Genomic DNA, 16,517 nt, shown 5'->3' on the forward strand with positions numbered 1-16,517 from the left:
TCTTTGATTTTTTATGGTTCAATGTACACAAACTTTGTCTAAGGCACAAATTATTAAAAATATTGTATAGAATTACCTTCAGGCTGTGTGTATATGGTGTATATGAAACATAAATAAATTTCATGTATGTACACAAACTTTGCTTGAGCCACAAAATTATTGAAAATATTGTATAAAGTTACCTGCAGGCTGTGTGTATAAGGTGTATATAACGCATAAATGCATTCTGTGTGTATATTGGGGTCCCATTCCCAAGTTATATCATTATGATATGCAAATATTCCAAAATACGGAATATTCCGTTATCCAAAATACCCCTGGTCCCGAGCATTTTGGATATGGGAGACTCAACCTGTACTATACTACCTCCAGATTCAACATCGGTTTAGAAGCATGGTGCACTCCTTTTGGCCTATTCGACCACCCCGTAATGACCTTTTGTCCCATCTTACCCTGGTAGGAGGGAGGGGTAGTATTTCTTTCTGGTATCAGTTTATTTTAGGATTATGACCTGGGTTAAAACTCCTGCCCAACCATGCCATTTAGTTTAAATGGTCCCAGTTCTTCTGATTGACTTACCCTTCCTGATTGTGTTTTTGATCTATTAGTAGTATTGTTTTTATAATATTTTGCACTGTATTGTATGTTGTTCGATTTTTGTTATGTATTCCCCAAAATTTCCTTTTTCCCCTCCCTGTCCAGTTTTCTTTATTCTGTACCCCCCCCTTGAAAAATGTAAATAAATATTATTGATGATAAAACATAATAATAACCTTAGAATGTGCAAATGTAACCGTAAACTGAGCATCTTTACTGCGAGGAGAAGGCATGTCAGGATTGACCATGGGTGGAGCTACCGTAGGTTCAGGTTGGTCCCAGAAGGTATATTGGCAGAACACAAAGTTTGATAGGTTTAATGGAAGGCCTGTAGCTTCTTTAATTTTGACCTGGAATTAAAGTGAGGCATATTGGATTAAGTCATGTTTAAACATCTACTATTAATTAACCACTTTAACGAAGCTTATTTTAAAATGAATAAAGTAATTGGCAAAAATGTTACTCCATTTTTTTTTATAAACAAGTACATTGTTGAAAATCTCTATCTATCTATAACCAATAGGATATTTATACTTAAGTCAAATCTTTGTTTCTGAGTGCATTTAGGGACACTGTAAACAATACATTTAGAGCTTGGGCTCTTTAAATATGTCTCTAAAAGTTTTCACTCCTCCCCAACTATACCCCTGTAGTCTGCCAGAACCTTCAGGAGTTTTTTAACAAAACCTCAAGACAAACCAGGGGGAACCTGGTTCTCCAACAACAAGAGGAAATGCTAACCTTAGCATGAAAAACAGGAAAAAATAAATGAGAAGAGTGTAAAGGCGTTCTGTGCCACCTCCCATCCGCCCCCCCAACAAGAAAGACAATGTTCAGAAGTTGTGGTGCCCAGAACATTTTGTCCAAACCTAGCATGTTTAGATGAAAACATTTTAAATCTATAAAATAGTGAATTTGCGTACTGATGGCAGACCTGCTCAGTCGAGGTCCAGTGCCATGTCACATCACTCACAAGGCATTCACCAATCTGAAAGAATGTTCCACAATAATTTTGGGAAAGGCTTACATACTCAAATGCAAGCCTAACAAATAAACAAAGTAATCCACCTAGCAACAGTCTGTTTTGATGCCCACCAACCTCTCTTGATCATCCATTCTCTAAACTTCACCTGTCCTATTGAAGTTGGTCCTCAAAGCCCTGACAACGCCTAGTTTGTAAAGAGAGACTTTATTTCTAGAGACTTACCCCAGTCTAAGGCCAGAATAACATTAGCTTGATAAATGTGGAACCTGAAGTCCACTTTTGACTGGAAGGAAGGTTTAGTCTAAAGAATAACTCATCATGAGAGATGAGAAATAGAGACCTACACAGAGAAACCAGATTTCGAAACTCTCCCCTAGTAGTATAGATAGTCAATAAAAAGGTAATCTTCCAGATAACACTAACTATTCTACTCTCTGCTTCCTGTTGGAATGGTGTTTAAGGCACATGGTAATCTCAGGGTCTTAGACATCAGCCACCTCACCCTCCTGAGAGGAAAAATCAGAGCATGGTGCCCCCAAGACTGAAGAACCACTGGAATCTGATGCTTCTGCAATATTAAAGTGAAGATAGATTTTGTGATTCTTTCCAAGGAAGATGAAACCAGACATTGCCAGGAATTGTGCTCAAGCCAACTTGTCTGGGGATGCGGAGGGGGTATATTTACTAAAGGTCGATTTTGGCTTTTTGGTGTACTTATAGGTGATTTTCTGTGTGATTGGCAAATCGGGGATTTACTAAAGGCAAAATTGACTATAAAATCAACTGTAAACGACCATCGACTAAACATCGATACTTTCACATAGAACGCTACAGAATTCTCTCATTTACTAACCGTCAGATTGAAAATCGACTTAAAATTGACTACAAAATCAACAGAAGAATCCACAAATAAATAAGACTATTAAAAAAATGGTGATTTTTTTTTTCTAAAGACCATTCTATTGGTAGGAACTTAAGTATGATGCCTATAAAAGGAGACCTCAGGATGTGCTGCACTGTGGCATGCACGTTAACTCCTGACACCAATTCCTGCTGCACAATTCCCTTGACCCGTTCCTCATACTCATTATAATCCACCTCCACAGGTGACCCTCCTCCAGTGCAGCGTATAGAGCGCCTTTCCAGGGCCATCTTGGATTTCACACAGAGTTGGAGGTCTGAAAAACACTTCACACACTGGCACTTGTCACGTTTTAAATGCCCAATAGGATTCACTTAATCAACCGCTGCCTGCCACATGTCCTGCTTTCCTCTTGCAGATGTGTGTTGGGCCCAGCGACCAAATAACTCCTCAAAGTTAGACAACAATGAGTTTACCAATGCAGAATTTTCCTCAAAAGTTAAACCTGACATTGATTTAGTTTTGGCAGGTTGCGGATCCTCCCCCGGATCAGAGTCCTGGCCTTCTGCCTCCTCCGTCAAACTATCCTCACCAACTGGATCCCTCTCCTCCACCTCCCCATCCTCTTGCCCTACTCCTGACAGCCTCCATAACAAATAGAAAAATAAATGCACAAACTACACTTCTAAACAAACACAAAAATTAAACACACACACACTCCCCAGGCACAAACACAGAAACACTGACAAAGACTAAATAAAAAAAAATTAGACCAGACAAAAAAAAAAGATGAACTTCAAAATGACAATAACAATACAGAAAGTGACAGGACAAAAGTCTCAGAAATCACTTTTTAAGCGCCTACATGAAATCACCACTCTCCTGCTAAACACTCCTCCCTCCTTTCTCTCCACAAAACACCCTTTCAATTTGCTTGGGTGTGTGCCAGCCGTTTTATAACGAGTTTCTGTGGCTTACGGTGCATGTGGTATGTTTTGCCCAATACGGGTACATAAGGAAGGGTTTGTCGATTCAGTAGGTGACCTTGTAGGTGATTTTGAAGTGCACATTCCAAATTGACCATTTTGAAACTCTTGCAAATCGACCCTCATCGCGTTCCATTTTGAAATCGATTTTAAAATTGAATGATTTGGCCAGTGATTTATAAAATTGATTTTGAGCCGATATCAGTCGATTAAAATCAACAAAAAAAATCGACCTTTAGTAAATATACCCAGAGGAATCTAAAGGTTTATGGACGATAGTCTTGAGGAAGGATGTGTTGCTCACCAAGGACAAGAAGAAGGTCCTATCAGTCTAACGGGGCTATAGAGGGGAGGAGCGTCAACTTTGGAAGAAATATAAAGTACCAAAGATCCAGTGCAGCCTCTATATCCTAGTGTATCTAGTAACCCAACATAGATGAAACGGCAATGTGGTTTTGCACGTACTGTAGCAATCAATTACATTTGGTCATTTTGCAGTTGCAAGTTAATTTCTCCTGTACAGCTGCTTTTCAGAAAGGTCATTAAGCATAGTAATATAGTTATTTTACATATAATAATAAATGCACACACATCTGTGCCACTCTCCTGCGTGCACTGCTTTTATACACAATCCATATATCACAGGGCACATAGATTATACTCACACGACATGTCAGCTTTTTTGGCCGGTAGATTATTTCCCCGCTATTTTCTATGATTTCAAAGCTGCCACTTTCACTGGAATTCTCTGATGAGTCATCGCCTACTAAACACTCAGGAACCACACCTGTAACCCGCATCACCTCTATGTGAAGTCGTCCTGCGACCTAAACATGACCAAGGAGAGGACAGATATAATGTCATTATCTTAGCATCTGTTCATACAATAGCTGACCATACCATGATTGCACAATTACAGAAGTAGGGAACTGTGACTGGAGTGAGATTGATGCTGTGAATAATCTTTAGAAAACTAAGCATATTGTGTTTATAATAATTTCTGTGTGATCAGGGGTACCTTCAGTGTGTCACGTAGGGGTTATAACCAGGTAGATTAAAAAGCAAATATAAAAAAAGTACATATGAGACGTACAAAGTAATAACAGTCCAAAAAAATCCCTAGTATTAATAGTTATATGTAAAATAAACCATTAGCAGAACCTGTCTCTGTATTAAGTAAGATGGCAGCAAGTGAAAAAGTTCACACCCGTCTCAGCACTGTAGTGCCTATTTCTCTCCCTTCCCTTGGCATTTATCGCTCTAAAACTGGAATCTCCTTGATGTCCATGGACACTATGCTTTTGATGTCCAATCTCAAGTACTCAGTGTTCTCCCCAGGCTGTTTTTTTGCAGGTGCACCACCCGGCACTTTGGTAGCCTGCAAGTGGGGACAGTATCTGGGAGTTGTATAAAAAGGTCCAGATCCTACAGACATTGCCGTTTTTTCATAATCAGACGACTGGGCCTCTAATAAGAAGAGAATTAATATATAAAATATTATTTCAAATCATTATAAGGTCAAGGTTTAAAACATTTTATTATTGCGAAGACCCCCACCCGGCTACTTCTTGATGCCACTCGGCTGGAAAAAATTTCTGGGGAGAACACTGAGTACTCCATCTACCTGTCCACCTGCTATTGAACATTTAGGGATTTTAGATACAGAATAGCTTGAAAGGAACAATGTGATTTGTGATTTGAGCACATAGACAATATTTTCTGCTGTTTCGAGACTGGAAAGACTACTCCTGTGGAAATAAGGTTATGAAAGGCTCCCTTTAGTGCAAAACATTTTGTTTTGTTTCCAGAAAGACCAGTAGTGATAAATCATCTCAGTGGGGACTTTAAGAGATCTATGATGAGGAATGGGTATGAAATACCGCCGGCCGCATGGCCGGCGGTTCGATTCCCGTCAGCAGCAGCCCGACAGGAGCAGAGTACGACGCAGCGGAAGCCCGACAGCGCTGGAAATCCCGATCGTGGATAGGTAAGTATCCACTAAACTAACCTAACCCCCCTAACCCTCCTTAGGGGTGCCTAACCCTAACTTCCCCCCCAAGTGCCTAACCCTAACCACCCCCTTCCCCGCTACCTAAACCTAAGTCCCCCGAGGGGGTGCCTAACCCTAAGTCCCCCCTGGGGGTGCCTAACCCTAACCCTCCCTCCCCCTAGCCTAACCCTAACCCTCCCGGGGGGTGCCTCACCCTAAGTTCCCCCCGGGAGCCCTAAACCTAACCCTCCCCCCCCCCCGCGGCTGTCCTACGATCGTGATGCCGGGCGCCGGTCTAGACGCCCGGCATTTCACCCTTGCCGGGATAAGACAGTCGGGAAGCCGGCTGCCGGTATATAGGCAGTCGGCTTCCCGATTGCTTCCTTATGATGAATCCCCAAATTATGAATTTATTCACCCAGCGTCTGTGGTGGAAATTTATCACTGGTCCAGAAAGAGAAAGGCAGGAGTTCCCATTTGAGCAGCTAGTTCATCATGCTGACAGAGGATTTGGGAGACGGATGCCTAGCTGCCCCTGCACGTTTACTTCTAAGAAGCACTCCATGTGGAGAAGAGAACTGTCATCTAGGGATCTGATATCTAATCTTCCTATAGGGAAGAAAGGAGCAAAACATAGGGCTCTTTGGACTGGAGGCATTGCCAGGGAGAAAGTAAATTTTTTCCTCTGTAGCCAGGGAAAATCTTATCCATATCAGAACAGAACAAGACCTCTCCAGTGTATGGAAGGGATTCCAGAGTCATATTGCCTGTCAAGTCTGAAGCCAGAGAACAAATCATATCAACACTGTGGAAGTGGAATCCTAGCCCCACTGAGCCCTACATCAATGGTGGCTTCCAAAACAATCTGAGGCCTCATAGATATGCCCCCCCAGAGTCTGACTATTTCAAACTGTCTGCCCATTAATCCAAACACATCTTCAAAGTCTTATTGATCCAAGCTTAATCTAAGATGTGTTAAGGGAGGCCTTTGCCCTTGTATAAATTGACTTAATAGTGGCTTCAATATTAATATCAATGCTATCCTTTAAAGTAGAAGCATTTGGAATGGTGGTGGCCTTAAATAGGCGAGTTATGGGAGCATCCACCTTAGTTTCACTGTATACTTGCTACTGCTGAGACCTGGAATCAAATTTAGGCAACATTTCACATCATCCACTATTTGTGCCTGCACTTGACCACCTGATGCATCTTTCTCTGGAGTATATTCTTGTGTGACCCATCCTGCATGTGATTTGAAGAGCGCAGTCACACCCCTAACTGCTGTAGTAGGTATTACCGCCGGATGCATGGCCGGCGGTTCAAATCCCGACAGCGGCAACTCGGCAAGGGTGAAAATCCTGATCGTCCCTAAGGTAAGTATCGCTAACCTAATTCTACCCCCTAACCCTAACCCTCCCTTAGGGGTGCCTAACCCTAACCTCCCCCCAAGTGCCTAACCCTAATCCCCCCTCTAAGTGCCTAAACCTAACTCCCCCTTCCCCGCTGACTAAACCTAAGTCCCTGGGGGGGGTGCCTAAACCTAACCTCCGCCCGGGGGTGCCTATCCCTAACCCCCCCTTCCCCTAACATAAAACTAACCCTCCTGGGAGGGTGCCTAACCCTAAGTCCCCCTGGGGGCCCTAAACCTAACCCTCCCCCCCCCCCCTCCCTGCGGCTGCCCGCACCCGGCGCACCTTTGTCCGGTATACCGGGCGTCGGTCTTCCGGCGTCTGGTCAATGACAGGCGTCGAGTTTTCGATGCCTGTCATTAGTACGACGCCGGGATTAGAAAGTCTGGAAGCCGGCGGTCGGCATTTAGACCGTCGGCTTCCAAACTACATTACCCCCCTAACTATACTCAGCCTATGTTAGAACACCCTTCCCTCTTCAGTCCCATCTCTCCATGCGCAGGCTGGCGTAATTGCCCGAATCATCCAATTCTGCACACATACATGTGTATGTCCACTTTCTGAGCATAAAGGTTAAATACAAACTAGTGAACTACAATGCACATGCCCATCTGCTTATACACTTTTTATTATAATAGGTATTAAAGTTTAAGCAATCTTACATAGTTCACAAACTCTTCCCATTAGTGTAAAAATAATGAATGTCCCCAGTCAATCACTGCAATAAAATGAAAAGATAAAAGGTTAGTCTTACCTCCCCCTGCTGGCTGATGATAGGCACTGCATACTGAAGTTTAACATCATAACATAGACACTCTAGGAATACATTAGCCACACCAATAAGGTTGTGATTTTCTTGAGGCTCATAAAATGGGTCCCCCTTCCTATAAATAAGTCTCTTATTCTGTAAAAGATGATAAGGAATAAACAATGCATGTAATGTGTAAATATTTTAGAAAACAAGTGTATTATGTCCGATCACTGTAACAATATAGTTGCTAACATTATATGGTAACTTGATTTATGCAGCTGCATTACAAGTAAAAAAAAAAAAACAGTTATGAATTGTGTCATCTACTTTTACATTAACATAATGTATTAATCCTCCGCATGATGTAGTGATGTGTTTTTTCCATACAGACGTATCTATAAAAGGTGTGGTTACACCACAGCTGTGACCATAGATAATTTAACAATTAGGCCTATGCATCGTCCATTATAAAGATGTTGCATTTTTGTGTAAAGCGCTGAAAAGAAACCAGCTAAGTAATAAGTAAGGGCTAGGTTACTTTTTTCTCCTTGGGTGCCAGATCACCAGATGAGCAGGCATCGCTGGATATACAGACCATGCTTGGGTTCTCCAGTTGGGTCTAGCATGCAGAGTAAGAGTGGGACTGACCCAGTGGGTGCAACTCAACATCCTCAAGTGCCACATTATGGCACTACTGCCAAGGATTGCCCATGCCTGGATTAGAGAGGTACCCCTCTGCATTCCCTGAAATTACTGATACACAGGACTATAGGACCATACTTTCCAGTCATCACCACCTGGGAATCTGATACATGGTGTCAAATGAAAAACAGGATTAGATTTTTAGGTCAGGGGTATCCATATAATCAGACACTGCCTTTCATTTTAAACACAGGGAGCTGTGTACTTGCAATGCTATCTCTATATATCTATCTACAATATCTATCTATCTATCTATCTATCTACAGTATCTATCTATCTACAGTATCTATCTATCTACAGTATCTATCTATCTACAGTATCTATCTATCTACAGTATCTATCTACAGTATCTATCTTTTTTGGATTTGGAATAATTAATCGCTTTCTGATTACATGTGTGCAAGTCTGAAGTGTGCCTGGGTGAATTGTCTATGAGGTTTTCAGTACACAGATGAGGAGTTCAAGATCAGTTCTTTTTGGATTCCTATAAATAGTATGTGCACAGACAGTGGAGTCTGATGTCATCAGTTCAATTTATATTATAAAAACATAAGTAAGAAACAAAAGCACCCCTACTGCGTATTATTATGGACATTAGTAATCACCTTGTATTACTGTGACTTGTATAAAATATATCTCAAATATAATTCCTCATTGATTAATATCTATGTAATTTAGGACAGGTAGTGTATTCTCCCATTTATCTATTGTACATACTTTCTGTAGGTCCAGGTGCCAATATGCAGGTGACCACTAATGTTAGGCATGCGTCTCACTTTGCCTGTTTGATAAAGTCCAGACTAGCCTGTCCAATCATTTTGTCAAATAACATTTTTCATTAATCCAATTGGTTTTCTAGTAATGGTATACGATAAAGTTTGTAAAATTCCCATGGTGCTTACAGACCATAGAAAGAAAAGGGAACAAACGGGTATTTATACAGCCCTCATGCCTGTAAGCTAATAGCCACTGTAAATTTTGCAGCAGAACTAATTACCTCAGTTGGACCTTCTTTCCATTCTTGGTAGGCATCCCTCATATCAATGAGCTTGTTCTCCAATTTCTCAATGGTCCAGACTTGAGTGCCTTTACATTTTTTCCTCACCTGGATGGCTGGTTCACTTACTATTGCTCCTCTCTGACAACACAGGAATTGTGATATTGAAAACAATACACTACGAATTAAGTGCTATACCTGTGTCTGAATTAATCAGTATATGTTAATATGTATATGTTAGTGGGTTAAGTAAAAGATTGGTATAACATAAAAAAAAAGGTTTCATTATAATTATATCATACACCTTTCACCATTGGTATAACTCCTAGACCCAGACTTTTAACCTGGTTTAAATAGGAAAAGAGAGGATAAGATTAAATCTAAACCTATTTAGTGTTCCTGTCTGTGTTAAGGTCAGAACAAGTCCACATATATAGTCTAGGCACTGTTAACAGTCATGGGCCAGTAACAATTAAATACAAGATAAACAATTTAGGTCTGGCCACAGCAGGCCAGTGGACAAATTTGTTCCATTGTGATTTAATAATAATAATCACATTTTAATAATTGAAATATATTATTGAGAAATGAGTGACTGTTTCAAGTTGCTTACCAGACAATTGTCATTAATAAAGATATCTTGTCATACCAAAATATGGGCTGTAAATCACAAGTGTGTATTATTCCGTGCTTAATATTAACCAGGTAAGATACTGACTTACTGTAAACCTCTATAATACATGTGTGTCCGTAAAAAAGGATAATGCAAAAATCATTGGCCGGTAGTGTGAAACTGTTCATATAACTTAAGGAAATATTATAATTCCTGTACAACCTTCTTGGAAACACTTAAAAAATATAGATACCCTTTCCAAGACTCCTTTATTTCCTTCAAGCTCTCCCTTTATTCTTAACATTCAAAGATTTACAAGATATTAATAAGATGTTCAGACGATTTATTTGGAATGGTAAAAGACCAAAAATCAGCTTACTTAGATTACAACAAACCAGAAATAACGGGGGAATGGGTTTCCCAGACATAAAACAATATAACTGGGCAGCTATGTGCAGATATTTGTCCGATTGGCTCCACGATTGCGATATTTATGCAAATACCTCATTAGAAAGAGAATTCTTACCTAACAAAAGTCAAACTGCTCTCTTACATCTTCAAGACCAAAAAATACCTCCAGACTTAAGAATTAACCCATTACTATGGAACACCAGAAAACTTTCTAATATGATTAGACATAAAGCCAAGTTAAACTCTTACAACACGCTATTTCTTCCACTGTTACATAACTTAAACTTTCAAGAAGGCCATGCTACATATCCATTCATGTTATGGAAGGTTGGAGGGATTAATAACATAGGCTGCTTGGTCAATAGAAACACAAAGCAACTATTATCATTCTCAGATGCAGTGGATAAATATCTGACCATAGCAGGTCATCCCATAGCCTTTCAGCAAACAAAACACTATATTAACTCAGTGGTCAGTAATTTTACAGATAATAATTGGGAAAATTCGGTAGATACACTTTTAATGCACTCTCCTGTTACTGGGAAAGCCATTTCCCACTACTATACTGCCTTAACGGATAATATGGAGCATTCAGCTTTAACTACAGGTATGGTTAAATAGCTATCTCATTTCCCTTCATTAACTATCAATGACTTACTGAGGGCACTTGAAACTTCCCATAAACTGTTTCCATCAGCCATGTATGTGGAGATGTTTTTAAATATTTTCCATCGAGCGTATCTGTCCCCAAAGAGAAGCTTTAAAATGGGCCGTTCACCTTCACATTCTTGTTACGGATGTGGAGTGGAGAACGCAAATTAATTTCACTGTTTCTGGCTTTGCCCATTGGTCAGAATATTCTGTCTTCAAATAAAGCAATATGCAGAAACCAATTTAATAAATTATTTACCACTTACAGCAGAATGGGCTGTATTAGGCATTCTGCCACCAAATATTAAGATAAGCAAGGGAGGGAAAAGACTACTAATGACTATACGTGCGGCAGGCCGCAAAACTATTCTACAAGAATGGATATCAACACTTACTCCATCCTTATTATTTAGATCTAAAATATTTCACCTATTTCGGATGGAATGGGTGGCGGTTATTTTGGAGAAAGAATACAAAATGGAAAGATTTTTCGATATGTGGGAAAGTTACATATCTACGCTGTCCATAGATATGAGACATCAAATACACCAAAGTCTCTATACTACTTCATGGTACTTAATGCGGATGGTTGATAATGACCCACCTATCATTATAGATGCGGATCCTGACTAGGCAAGCCGGCGAGGCGGGGGGGGTTTGGGGGGGGGGAGGGCGAAGGGCGAAGGAGAGAGTTCATTTATATTAATTTCATTTAATTTGTTATATATTATTTATATAAATGACAATATATCTGTTGAATATATTTACAAAACATGTTACACTTTCACAATGCAACTTATAATGTCAACTTAATATATAGAGATGTATATTTGTCTAATTTTATTGTTTTGATTATTGTATTTGTATTGTACTTTCTCTATATGGAAAATCTATTATACATGACGCTTCAATAAAAAAAAATATATATATTGATATACCCAAAACTTATATAGACCTCAGCAAACTACTTATTTTGTAAAATAACCACAAAAGTGTATAAAAAAAAACCATGTTATTATATAACTTACGTTCATTAACTGTCAGAGAAGCAAAATACATATAACATAACCGATTTTAAAAAAGGGCTCTTAGATGTTTCGACTACTAACCTTACGATTAGCGCTGAGGTTGACTGCTGGGATTTGAAGCGTGACCTGATAGTCTGTGAATTTGCTCATTTCCTCGGCCAGGAAGTTGGCTTCTCTCACCAATGTGTTAGCCTTGACTATTTGCTCCCTGAGCTTAGAAAGACTCTGTCTGAACAGTTCATCCCTGCAGTGCAGAACATATTATAAAAGCATGGATATGTCACTCCGCAGAAACCTCAACATTCATTCTCATTTAAAGTGGGTCTTGCTTTTTCTTCAGTCTCCATGGTTGTCCCAGACAGTCTGGTCATACCTATTGAAGTATTTAAGTGATGTTTTATTTCCTACATGTTATTCTTTAGCTATCATTGCTCCAGCAATTTTATGTGCTTCCAGTTTTTTAACTTTGCCAACAGTGGATGCAAATAGTTTTCCTATACTGAGCTAGCCTAGCTAGTATTTCACATACAGTATAGGGTCACTAAAACACAGAAGTAAAGATGACTTTGTAGCCATCTCTAGCCTTCTCTTCCTACACTGCCATCAAGGTTCAGAGCGGGGCAAAATACTGCTCAGATTAGCCTCTCAATCATGGTGTAAACTAGTTGAGTGTGAGCTGGCACTGCCTATATTACATGTGGCACTTTGTGTGCTTTTCTATTGCTCTCATTATGCCTCAAAATACGCTGCTACGTTAATGTGCACCTGAACCTTTTATTCGTGATAACTTCTACACATTTGACTTTTGTCATTTTACTATGCACATTCAAAGTCGGACAACAGCACTCCCATTAATTTCCACTTTACACATTATTCCCATAATAAAAGCTCTTATATAATCACATTTATGTTCATTGAGCAAATGCAGGGCAAGCAAAGTTTCCCCAGGTTGACCTTGGGTAGGCTGATACATTCAACGCTCGGGACACTAGGTCCAAGATAAAGCACAAGTGACCATGCCTCCCAACATTTCTATGAATAAAAACAGGCCTCCAATCCATTACAAACACCCATTCATATGGCTCTTTTGTGTGAAATCATTGCTTAGAGTGTGCCCAGAAACAGTATGCTCTGCTAAGTACAACTGAGTAGTGGAAAATGTATCCTATCAAATGTATAGTATAAGACAGTGTTGGCTAACCTTGACACTCCAGCTGTTGTGGAACTATATATCCCAGCATGCCCTGCCACAGTTTTAGCATGCCCTAATAGCAAAACTGTAGCAGTGCATGCTGGGTTATGTAGTTCCATAACAGCTGGAGTGTCAAGGTTAGCCAACACTGGTATAAGACCAGGTCTTTTCTGAGTTGGGCAAAAATGTAAGTGTATACATTGTTTGTTAGGAGTGATAAAGCGAGGGACACCCATAACAATGTGCACTCCTGATCCCCTTTCAATAATTTTGCTCCATAAATCTGGGTGCACCTACATTACTCTGTACTTAGGGCCTGACTCAGGAGCGTACACAATTGTAATCACGTACGCAGATAGATCGCTGGTTAAACACTGCGCATGCGTACGCACCACACTGCACGTGTGCTGTGATCGCACTGCGATTACGGACACACTGAGGAATTCATCACAGAGTGACAGGCTGTGAGCATTTGGGGTGGTGACGGGGGAGTGGCTGGAGAAACGCAGGCGTGTCTGTCCGTTTGAAAGCCATTTCCTGGCGTGCATAAATTAGCCACTGTGATTGCATACGCAGCTTGAGCACTCACTGCGAGCGACGAGACTTGGGGTTTGTGCGGCTAGTCAGACCTGCTATAATTGTGCGTGTTGGGCCGATGTAAGTCGATGTTACCAATGTATACGCAGGAATGCGAGGTAGTACGGATATGAAAAAGCAGCAGCGGGTGTCTCTATGCCGGATGAGCTATGGCATGCAGTAGCATACATTTGCAGCTGCGTCTCGTACAAATTTGCAGCTGCGTACGCAATAGCGATCCTTACTGAATCGGGCCCTTCGTTTCTCTGCACCCAACTCCTCTCATCGGCTAGTACAGCCGTTTGCTACTAATCAAGCTCTGCCAATGTGTTCTGCAAACCCTTGCACTTTGGCTGAAAAATAAGTGCACCAGTGCAAATCAAATCCCATCGCCAAGAGAATTTTTGGGCCTTGGAAGGGAAAGCCAAAAACGAAAAAGAAATTAGCACAATCATCACATTAAGACGCATTGCTCTAAAAGTAGAGTTTCTTTAAAAACTTTGAGAAACACAAGATGAAAATGAGATATATTGTAGATTATGTATTGCTATACTTAGACTGAGTAATACTGCCATGTACTGTCTATGGTAGGAGTGCACTTTGAAGACATTCCTTGGATCTCTCTAGTGGGTGAACACAAGCTGTGTTAGTCTCCTACATTAAGATTTTAGGATTCATAATTCAACCTGAAGGTGTCTGAATGGATGGGGTGCCAAGTAATCTAGGAAATAATTTGTTTATTAACCTCATTAATTGAAAGTATGCAAACACGATTTATATATCATGTAATGTGTCACTCTTTCTACATAATACACTTGTAAACGCAGCAAAAAGTGTGGATAATTAAAGGCTATTGGAAGTAAGGGCTTCCACACATGTGTGGCTTAAGTGTTAAATCAGCAAATAACATTACGGCCCGGTCAGGCTCATGTATAAAATTGCTAGACTGCCCTTGCTGTCTATAATTACAGTTATCATGAGTCCAAGAGGAGCCCTTGGTTGTTTTGAATGAGGTGATTACTGACCATTTGTCAATGATTCAAATACCAAGATAGCTCAACTTGCTAATGTTTCACAAGCATCAGCATCTATGGTGATGTCAGCATGGAGCTCTGAGACAAAACCATAATCAGCAATGAGAGACAATGGGCTGAAATGGAGACTCCAGAATATTGATATTTGAATTGTGAGATTTTATATTTTTTGTATTATCATAAAGTATGGATTATGGATTTAAGTGCATAAGCAAATTTTTAAATGTTATCTGCTCAAATAGCGCTTCCTATATTTTGTTTTCTCTAGTTTGGGTGCAATCATTCATTTTAAAGGCAAGATCAATGGTTATCTCTACCTAATGGTACTGAATGATCATCTTCATCCCTTGTTGATGCTGTAGCATTTCACTCCTGACAGAAGAATTGGATTCCAGGATGAAATACCCTTATTTTGGAATAAGCACATGTGGTCACCCAATGGCTTGACTTCATGACACTGATGCTATCATCTGTATGTGATAGACTTCTCAGTTACCAGATCTGAACACAATGGAGTATGGATATTCTGGAAGGATGCCTGAGACGGGCATCAGTTGAGTGATGTTCTTGTGGTGCTGTGTGCCACTATACCAGATGTGGTGGCCAATGACCTATTAAGTCACTTTATGGATACATTTTTTGTATACTACCTGTGTACAGATATCTTTTTTTTCTTTTAAATAGAGCATTAATATACAGTACATACATGTATACATAGTTAACTCTCTGACTCCAATCTTGGTTTCTGATGATTTCCATAGAAACCTTTTTAGTTGAAATATAGGAACCGCATTCTCTGATACAGTTTTTCTAAAGTCACTGGGGTTCTACAAATCAGTAACAGTAGTTAGTCTGGCAGCATTGGGATTTTAAGAAGTTTATGCAGCTAGAAGACGAGACTTATTTATCTGCAGTTATAATTATTTACATGGAAAGCCACTGTAAACAATCAGAGGAGCCATTACAGACAACGGTAACATAGCTCCAAACTAATATGTCTCTGTATGTTTTCTTTTAATCTGTCTAGACCATCTACAGTATGGTATGTAACATAACGTTAATGCATTTGTAGAAGCGGCACCTATATGAGCTGCACACCTCACCTCTTGTGTAATAAGGTAGCATTTCCTGGTGTACTGTGTGGTGTGCCATTATGGTCACCGTCACAGTAGGGTAAGAAAGCGTACTTGCGATCAGCATGCAAGAATAACATTTCCAAGCTAGAATCTCAGCTCTGCAGCATTTTGCTGTTAGCTTGCACAGTTTATTAGTGTCAGCGAAACAAGGGACTAGGCTTACAATGATCTTGGAACGTGATAACGTTAGTCGGGTGGCAATTCCTAGATCTTAATAGCAGTGTAGCTCCTTCCCTGTTAGCTATACCAATCAGATGGATCAACCTAAAAACTTTGGGGCAGTGGGCGAGTATTGCTTTCCTCAGGGTAGAACACCGCACTCATAGTGCCAACCCAATACCTCAGTTACACTTAAGGAGCCTATCCATTAGCAGATTTTTTTCTGAAAGATGAAAGACAAAAGATATCTATTGAAAATTCCGGTGGCTGTGCTTAAAGATATCTGTCATGTAACTGACAGGTTTTGGCAAAAGACGAACGATGAACGATATCGCATGACATCATTCAGGGAGTGGATTTTTTTCTCTGCAGCGCTCTGTAGCTGCTGCTAATATCTTTCGTCGTTTGTCGTTTACCTCATATAAACTGCCAGATATT

At 40.1% G+C, this 16,517-nt stretch overlaps 1 protein-coding gene across 1 annotated transcript in view; it reads right to left on the minus strand.

Moving 5' to 3' along the window:
• Positions 1-16,517, minus strand: part of KIF13A (kinesin family member 13A) — a 237,513-nt gene that overhangs the window by 83,504 nt on the left and 137,492 nt on the right. Inside the window, exons 16-20 of the mRNA XM_088475838.1 lie at positions 12,064-12,226; positions 9,280-9,420; positions 7,584-7,733; positions 4,096-4,257; positions 774-947 (exon numbers count right to left, since the gene is read on the minus strand). Of these exons, the coding sequence (XP_088331964.1) occupies positions 774-947; positions 4,096-4,257; positions 7,584-7,733; positions 9,280-9,420; positions 12,064-12,226 (790 nt within the window). The remainder of the gene's footprint in view (positions 1-773; positions 948-4,095; positions 4,258-7,583; positions 7,734-9,279; positions 9,421-12,063; positions 12,227-16,517) is intronic.

The sequence above is a fragment of the Taudactylus pleione genome, unplaced genomic scaffold, assembly GCF_031769625.1.
Source record: "Taudactylus pleione unplaced genomic scaffold, aTauple2 ptg000179l, whole genome shotgun sequence".
Classification (NCBI taxonomy): domain Eukaryota; kingdom Metazoa; phylum Chordata; class Amphibia; order Anura; family Myobatrachidae; genus Taudactylus; species Taudactylus pleione.